This window comes from Phaseolus vulgaris, chromosome 10, assembly GCF_051622355.1.
Source record: "Phaseolus vulgaris cultivar YP4 chromosome 10, ASM5162235v1, whole genome shotgun sequence".
In the NCBI taxonomy this organism is placed as follows: Eukaryota; Viridiplantae; Streptophyta; class Magnoliopsida; order Fabales; family Fabaceae; genus Phaseolus; species Phaseolus vulgaris.
In genome coordinates, this window is record NC_143507.1 from 37,303,012 (window position 1) to 37,311,838 (window position 8,827).

General features: G+C 30.6%; 1 protein-coding gene across 6 annotated transcripts; it reads right to left on the reverse strand.

Annotated features, from left to right (window-relative positions):
* Positions 1-4,629: 4,629 nt before the first annotated feature.
* On the reverse strand, positions 4,630-8,601 carry LOC137819334 (denosine deaminases acting on tRNA). 6 transcript variants are annotated; one of them, XR_011082270.2, is made up of 10 exons: positions 8,336-8,578; positions 8,077-8,197; positions 7,408-7,595; positions 7,221-7,301; positions 6,786-6,899; positions 6,170-6,339; positions 6,015-6,091; positions 5,744-5,928; positions 5,527-5,614; positions 4,630-5,148 (listed from the first exon to the last, which is right to left on the reverse strand). XR_011082270.2 is itself a non-coding variant. In XM_068623141.2 (10 exons), the coding sequence occupies exons 1-10, from the start codon at positions 8,496-8,498 to the stop codon at positions 5,038-5,040; spliced, it is 1,233 nt and encodes a 410-aa protein (XP_068479242.1). In that variant the 5' UTR covers positions 8,499-8,601; the 3' UTR covers positions 4,630-5,037. The 6 variants fall into 6 exon arrangements, 2 of the variants coding, with proteins under 2 accessions (XP_068479242.1, XP_090152903.1); XR_016516436.1 differs by having other exon boundaries at positions 5,809-5,928; positions 6,170-6,344; XM_068623141.2 differs by having other exon boundaries at positions 5,809-5,928; positions 8,336-8,601.
* Positions 8,602-8,827: the final 226 nt, after the last annotated feature.

Here is an 8,827-nt window from a genome sequence, read left to right on the forward strand (position 1 = left end):
AGCCTTTATAGATAATATTTATCTTATAGGATTAAAATTATAATCAATATATTTTGATATTTAAATAGTGTTTTGGACCCATCATAAATAATTTGTATTTTTACTCAAAACTATTTCCAAATATACTACCAAATAATTTGTATTATACATCACTATTTCTTCTTCTATTCAACACAGTATTTATATAATAAATACGCGTCTATAATAATTGTTATTTAATTATTGATTAAAATATAGTTCCAAGTTTTTTACAATACACATAAATTTAAGCATGGTTATATTTTAAATGACAAACTGATAAAAAAAATATACATACATAACGAATAAAAGTTTTAATTATAAGCCATAGAGTAACCATGACTATTATATAACAACGAAATAATAATTAATTTTAAATAATATTAATAAATAATATATTTATGAAAAAAAGTATACTTATTGAATGTAATAAATACAATGTTATCTTTTTTGTTGTTGTTATTATTATAATAGTTGTTGATATAAATCATAAAAACTTTCCATTAAAAAACTTTCCACTGAAGATTCTATTTTATACTATAATAAAATTATTAAATAAAAATCAATTTTAAAGATAAAAAAAAGCTAATAGCATTTAATTTATCTTATCCTTAAATTCAAAAAATATATATTGTAATGGAAAAGATGAGATATGGAATATTTTAAATCATTATTAGGTTAAAATCTGGAAAGAAACATCAAGAAGGTAAAGGTTATTATTTTCTAAATTTAATATTAGGGTTAATAAATTATCATTCTTAATCTTAAATAGGAAGTAAAAGAATGAAGAGAATCTGGTATGAAAGAGTTGTTTATAATTGATGAGTTTAGAAATAGAAAGAAATAACATGTGGTGTTGGTGTTATGCTATAACTTGTTTGTAAAGGCTATTCCACGTTCATGCCCCTCATTTGTTCTTCAATCTTAATCAGGTAATTTTCCAACGTTTCAAATGGACTTATAAGACTCTAACACTCTCACTTTGAACCTCAAAATAAGTCTACCATATAGAAATTCACAATCTCACTTATTTTTAAATAATATATATAAATTATAGACTCTCTGAATGAAACTACTAGGGTTTATGCAAGGTAAAAGTCACTTAAACATGAATTTTAGAGAGAATTTGTATTTGGTATCATACCTATACACACTACAAGAAAATTATAAAATAAAAACTAATTTTTAGAGACCAAAATAATTAGTTACAATAGTAACTAAATTAGAGACCATTTTAGAAACTAAAAAAATTGTTTCTAAATTAGTTTCTATTATTGTTAAATAATTTTTAAATTGGTATTTAATTAACAACTAAAGTTTTAACTACCAATTATTTAGATTCTAAATTTGGTAGCAAAAACTTTGGTTGCTAATTAGATATCAATTTAACAATAATATAAACTAATTTAGAAACCAAAACTTTATTTAGTCTCTAAAATGGTCTCTAATTTAGTCACTATAGCAACTAGTTACTTTTTGTCTCTAAAATTAATTTTTATTTCATGATTTTCTTGTAGTGACAAAAATTAATTGTGATATTCATGTTAAGTTGAGTGCATCACCACAAGAACCCAACACATATGTAAATAGGTTCATCAATGTCAAACTAAAGTATACATTTTAATAGTATTTATTATCATCAACCACTAAATAACAAACGGACTGACTTAAGCATCAAACGATCTTTCGCATATATCATTTTTTTTAACCAATCAAGACTTGTTAAGAACCGGTCTGGTAAATACACACAATAATAAAGATATAACTTATAAAAATAATCAATAATTTTTTAACAAAAATTGACAATATCACACTCAATATATATATATATATGAGAGAGAAGAAAATGTAGATATTGCTTTGTTTTGAGTCCACTTTCTCCGTGAACACAGACCCACATTACAGTGGGAAGAAAATGAGAGAGAAGAATGAAAAGTCAGCAAGTAATGTGAGAGAGGAAGAATACCAAACTAGGTAGCAAATTCCAGTAGTTAATTACTTCTAAGTGGTCAATTACTTCAAAGTGGGGCAAATTAAGAGGCAATTATAGCATAGCATATTAGACCATCACGTGCTCACTTATTTTCAGCGTTAAGCAACTAAACATTCAATTCAAGTTCCAATGCCAAGTTCATGCAAATATAACTTAGTTTATGCAAAGTCCATGTACACAAAAGAAACATAATAAGGATTCATTCAATAGTTAGGCTACTTAATTATGCATTCCACCAAAGGTTTTGAATTTTCTGTACGTTAATTTTACACCTTATTCAATAACTTCAATTTTGTTTTATTTTTTATTTAGAGTGCTCTTAATCTAAGGGTAGACTTTATTTTGTAACGAATTTAATTGCCTTCAAAAATACGTTTACACGTTAAAACTTCATCAAAAAAACTAAATCTAGTAAAAATATATTTAACTTTTGAGTTTCCAGATTTTAAGTCAAACATACACTAACTCATCAGATTGGGGATAGATGAGATCACATCATGTTTTGGAATTTTATTTTTTTTAATTTGTTGATTGAGTTGAAATGCAGAGTAACTAGACAGTAACGTGCACCAAACTAAAAGGAAAATAATGCAAACGACAAATAGACTTTAATTTTTGGACATCAACATCAATGCAGAGTCCATGTGCCATTTTCCCAACGTTGCAAGAACGTTTTCGTACGAGATGGTCCTGGTCCATGTAAATTTTCCATGGCTTTTAACCAAGAGTTCGCAATTGCTTTGTTTCAGCCACATAATTTCTTTCTATACATCCATAAAAGTGTTGGAAAGGTCTACAATACTCCTTCTTGGATTTTTAGAAATAAGAAACATGCTCCAAATTACATAAACAATTTACCGAAAATACAATTGTGTAATTTTATATTTACAGATTTATGGATTACATTATCTAGAATGTATTTTCAGATTATATAATCAAAAATATAATTCTAAATTTCATAATCTAAAAATATTTTTCAAATTATGTAATATGAAATACATTTTTGGATTTTTAAATTATATAATAAAAAGAGTATTTTAAATTGTATAATCCAAAATATATTTTCAAAGTATGTAATATGAAAATACATTTAAAATTATATAAATCATAATGAATTTTTAAATTATGCAATTTAAAAACTCATTTGAAATTCTAACACTTGTATGTACTTGGCACGAGACAAGCTTGCCTGAAATCCCTTGTCATAAAAACTTTTGATACAAAGAATACTAATAATGCAAGATTCAACCACTCACGTGTTCGTTTCATGTTCACCACACCATTTGTCAAGTTCTTCTAAGGGAAAACACTAGAGATTTTCGACACTGAAAAGGTTTGACCATGTCATATAAGCAAATCAAGACATCACCTCCAACTCAAAACCTTAAGTCATTGAAGATATGGTCTTTCTTATATTCTACTCTTCAAAATCATTCATACCCAATATGAAATCAAACTCACCTGAAATCCTAACAATATTGTGAAGATTGGTTTAATAAAAAATTAATTGTAGATTTTATATCATTAGTATGAGTAGATCATTTGATAGTTTAAGAGCATGTACAATATCATTTGTCTTAATTAGATTATTTGTCTTCTCCATACATCTATCTTTAGAGCATTAGGGATATCAAACCATTTATTTTACATCACTTATAACTTCTTCATCTAATATTCGAGTCCGCTTGGTTTAACTTTTTGAACTTAAAAGTTAAATACCATTCATGTATCTTCTTCAACCACTAAGATGATTTACATAAATTAATATTGATAATAATTTTATGTATAAATAGGACCTTTTATAAATTTGTTGTAATCAACCGAGTTAAAAGTTCACTCTGAAAAAAAAAATATAAATTTGTAATATCTGTTTCAATTTGTGGAAAGTTAATTTATACTTTAGTTAGACTAAGTTAAATTTCTATATGTTTCTTAATTGTTCTTGCAAGTTCTTTGTTATTGTCTATTACTCGTTTATGTTAATAGACGATCTAGTGAATTTTATGAACTATTCTCTTACATAAATGTATTCTAGATATTCTAGATTATGTAATCTGATATTTACATAATTTAGGATAAGTTTTCAAATTATATAATCCAAAATATTTTCAATGGATAATTTGAACAGTGTTAAGAAGAAGGTATGGAGTTGAAGGGAAGATATGGAGATGCTAAAAGAAATACCCCAAAAGTTTATTATAGGAGTGACTCATATTTGTATGGTAATAATGAAAGAAGGTTGATTCGTCCTGCACCATATCAATTCAGTTCTGCACCCAACACACTTACATGAAATGAAATGTCCATTTTGTCCTTAATGATTTTGTCCATTCTTCCATATATTCATATCCGTAAGTCAAATTACAAAATTCTGAATATACAAATCCATAACTAATATGTCACTTTCGGATTTTACCATTCTAAAGTTTATTTGGATAGCATAAATGACCATCCGGATGTCAAGATCTGTAGGCAAACATAAATGAGTTCCGGATCTCAATCCTCAACAACATTTACAGCACACCATTCCAGATATGAAAATCCAAAACTCATAACTCACTTCTGGATATGACCATCCAGAAACTTAAATGAAATATGAAAATGACTTTCCGGATTTCGAAATCCAAAATGTATAAAAATGACTTCCAGATATTGAAATCCGTAAGCAAATGTGTGAAAATGGCATAATGGAGTTTTAAAATTTTCATTGGGTGCGAGTCAAAATTAATTGGGTGCAGGAAGCAATTGCCATGAAAGAAAAAGGCAATCATGGTCCTTGTTGGCCCAAAAATACAGACTTCAAAAATAGGCCCAGGGTGAGATACATGTCTCTTACACTCGGCAAATACTCTCAACACCCCCCCCCTCCACTTTTCACCTTCCCACCGCTTTTTTTTCTTAATAAACTTCTATTCTACCACTCTGTCTCTTTGGATGTGCAACAATGTCCAATTGGGCTACATTCTCAGATTACAGAAGTTGGATGACATAACCAAAGATGGACTTTAGAGATATAATCAGAAGTATTATTCTGAAATAGGGAATGCCTCACAATCTAAGGGTTTCAAGAACCACCTGTTAAAAGGTGCCTTCCCTTTAAAAATTTTAGAAGCCAATTTATATTCTTCAGTTCCATCCTGCAAATGATTAATCATGCAAAACAAGTTAGGACATGACACATCATAAACATCTCAACACTCTATTTGCTGCAGAGTGTGTTAAACTCAAGAGTTAGCACAATTAGTTGTGTATTTATTACTGAAAAAAATTGGCTTTAGGAACAAATTATGGTACAAGACACAGACAATTTTACAAAATACCATACACATCAAGCATCATGCACTGGTTCTCACATCATTCTATAACTACATAAAGACAAACATTGCACACAAATAATAATTCAGATCCATGACCACCACCCAAAGAACTTCTCACATAAACTTCCCAAGGCCTATCAAACAAGACAACTTACACCATCAAAATGAAAAAGAGAATGTGAAGAACATCAAGAATACCTTAAGTTCTCGGTAGGTAATCCCATTGGCCAGAGAACTGGTCGAAATTTCCCCTCTCAGTGCCAAGAAAACCTTCAGCAGCCTGTGTCTGGAAAAATAATAAATTTATTACCAGTTCTGATCTTTTACCAATTCCAATTAACTTAACCATTTGTATTGGTCTTGGTAAATTAGTTACTTGTTTATTTATATAGGTTTGGAGGTAGTACTAACTTACTAAGTGTAATATTATCAGTGCTTCACAAGTAAAATTTCCACCACATACATGTCAGCAGCACTCACTTGCATATAGATGGCTGTGTAGATGGGTAGAGTGCCCCTTTTGCAGAGGTGCCCTGCTTTCTTCCAGTGGTTCCCAGGATGACTTCGTGCAACCCACATTCATTCCAACATATAGAATATCTGCAAAGTTAATCATTCAATTAAATGCAACATCCATCCATAAAGCTGCATTAACTTTACAATTGTCCAACATTTGGCATAGGTACCCGCATGTTAAAGTGTTGGCAGCACTCTCAGATTGCTGAAAGTCCTTTGGCGGTACTGGTGCGGCGTGAAATATCGGCTATGAAATGAAAAAAGACATAAAAGTCAGCATCCTACAATGCAGTTTTCTTTCTAAGATACCAAATATTCCACAGACCTGGTTCACCAGAAATGGAGATGTCAGTTCACTCGATAAGGGCGGTATACGTTCATACAAAGCTCTTCTCAAGTTATCCTCAAAATGAAAATTCTCAGGAATGTTAAGGGGAAGACCAACAGTGATTGAAGAAAGATATACAGGTTGAAGAAAGTACGAAAGCAATGCTCCTGCACTAAGAGGAACAATGTCACTGACACGACAGAAACACAATCAAACCACACTATTCTAGTTCACGTCATACCCACATATCTAACACTATCACACTAACCAGAAACTCTAATTTTCATGTTTGCAAAATTGACTAAATTCATATACATGAAACCTCAATATTGTGTTTACAATCAAACTAGACATCTAGGCCCTAGCAATATAAGTGCAAGATTTATGGAAAACAGACAAGTAAATATAAAACAAGTGTCAAAATCATAAGCCAAGTATAGTTGATGCTGAATATTTACAAGTATACAAACAATAAAAACGTCAATTTCCATGATGTTCCATTTGCTGTATTAAATTGTCGTTGTAGAACAGGTGTACGAAAATATCACATCACAACTAAATTTCAAGCAAGAACTACCAACATGTAAACATCCATGGTTTAAGCATATCTAACCTTGAACACCAACAACATTCCAACGAGCTATCTTGTCGGAGCAACTAACCGACAGTGTTGTATCACCACGACCTGGCTTCCTCTGGACCACCCCCTGTTGGTTTAAACCGTTGTCTGGAATTAATGAGGAAAATCTTTTTCTTCAGACAGTTAGACCAAAATAAACAGCAGCAATCTTTCAATGATAAATATCCATGAAATATAAAAAATCACCACACATCAAAATTTGATAAGAATGGTGATCATACACCGGTAATTGAAGTGTAGAAGGAAAGAGAGTTCAGAAAATATATTTTCTATTAAAAAAGTTCTTAGGTGTTTTAAACTTTTCTCGATCTCATCTGTCTTTAAGGATCCTCTAGGCCTTGGCCATTTTATAATTTTCACATAAAATGATAATGTTGTAAAACTTAACCATGGAATCAAATAGCTTACCCAAATGTGAAGTTGAATCTCTTTCTCTTAAAGGAACAGTTTCCAAAGGAGAGACAAGTGAACTCAATGAAGCATCTCCACCTACAAATTGGAACACAAATGACAATTACCCTTGAACTAAACCAACATACAGTCACAGATAGAGGAACATTGATGAATAAAAGACAGGGACAGAGAGATAAATTACATGGTAACTGTGATATGTACATATGTAATTTCCAATCCTTTCTCAAAGTATATTTTCCTTTATTAAGACACCCTGCATCCAACTCAAACGGCAAGTTTCCATCATCAAATTTGAACCGTTTGCCTCCATTGGTAGGTGCGTGCTTACCACTAGTTTCAGTAAGATGTTGAATCTGTGTATAGAAGAACCTGGTGTGAATAGAAACAAATGAAACAACATCTCCTCACATAGCAAGACACTATATTAAGGACAAAAATTATATACATTTTTACTGGTATAGTTTGCATACTCTCCAATCATAATTAGAGTTTCATCACAATAATCCACATAATTCGGTAATGCAAACCTTTATTCCGCAAATATTCAAGACAAAAATTCAATTCTAATTAGAGAACATTACAAACAACCTAAGGAATTGTATTTAAGTTTTGACCTTATAATTCATCGTAAAGAGTAGTAGTAACCAGCATTACAATTTTACAAAACTTAAGTAAAATGTACTGCAATAGCATGTACCAGTGAACATGACACAAAGACAAATCTCCACTATCGGTATGCAAAACTGACACATTAATTGATATAAAATGCTGCATAGTTATGATACAAAAGAGAGAGAAAAAAAAAAGCTCTTAAAAAAAACAGCAATTTCAAAAAATATAGGAATGAAACCTGATCAAAGCTCTTCGAGCAATGACTTCAGCATGCGAATCATGAACAACATCACCGCAAGTTCGCAAGAGAGAACGCCCAATGCACTTTGTTCCCGTTCCAATTGCAACAACCTTCAAGTCTAGGGAGAAAAAAAATGAATAAGTGAATTCTTTAACCCGAAGCGAGGCTTGTTTTTCTTCTATTTTTGAGAGAAATAAAAAAAAAGTGAAACTTGGTTAGTGGGTGATTGCTGTGATGGAAAGAGGAAGAAGATAACCATTGGAAGGAGAAGAGAGAAGGAAAGCAGCCAAAACAGTGACTTCACGGCCTTGAGGTTTGCCCTTTTTGGGAAGAGAAGCGTAGAAAGAAAGAACCTTTTCGGATACCCTTTGGCCCCAATTACTCTCCTCAGAAGATGAAACTGAAGCCGCCATAGACATGGTTGAGGTTCACCAACCCAATGCAGTGTGACTCTGTACTCTGTGTGGTGACAAATCGGAGAAGAAAACCCGACAACTCTGGTTTAAACCTCCGTTTTTTATTAATTATTAAATGAAATGTTAATGTTAATTAATTACGATTTTTTAAAAGAAAATGTATACAAAACTTATTTGTTATACATTTTTATGTAATGCGATAGTACACAAATTAATTTTTAAAATAATTAGTGTAAAAAATAACAATTGGACTTTAAAATCTAGCCTCTTGTAAATGAATTATTTATTTTAATCCTCTTTTATAATAACACTCTATTAATCACTTTGAAATT

What these genes read in the sequence shown, in the direction of transcription:
- LOC137819334 (XM_068623141.2), bottom strand. Translation starts at nt 8,498, where the DNA reads ATGTCTATGGCGGCTTCAGTTTCATCTTCTGAGGAGAGTAATTGGGGC. An exon ending in GCTCGAAGAGCTTTGATCAG is followed by an intron (nt 7,596 to 8,076) that starts GTTTCATTCCTA and finishes TATTCACACCAG; the next exon opens with GTTCTTCTATACACAGATTC. An exon ending in GTACATATCACAGTTACCAT is followed by an intron (nt 7,302 to 7,407) that starts GTAATTTATCTC and finishes TCCAATTTGTAG; the next exon opens with GTGGAGATGCTTCATTGAGT.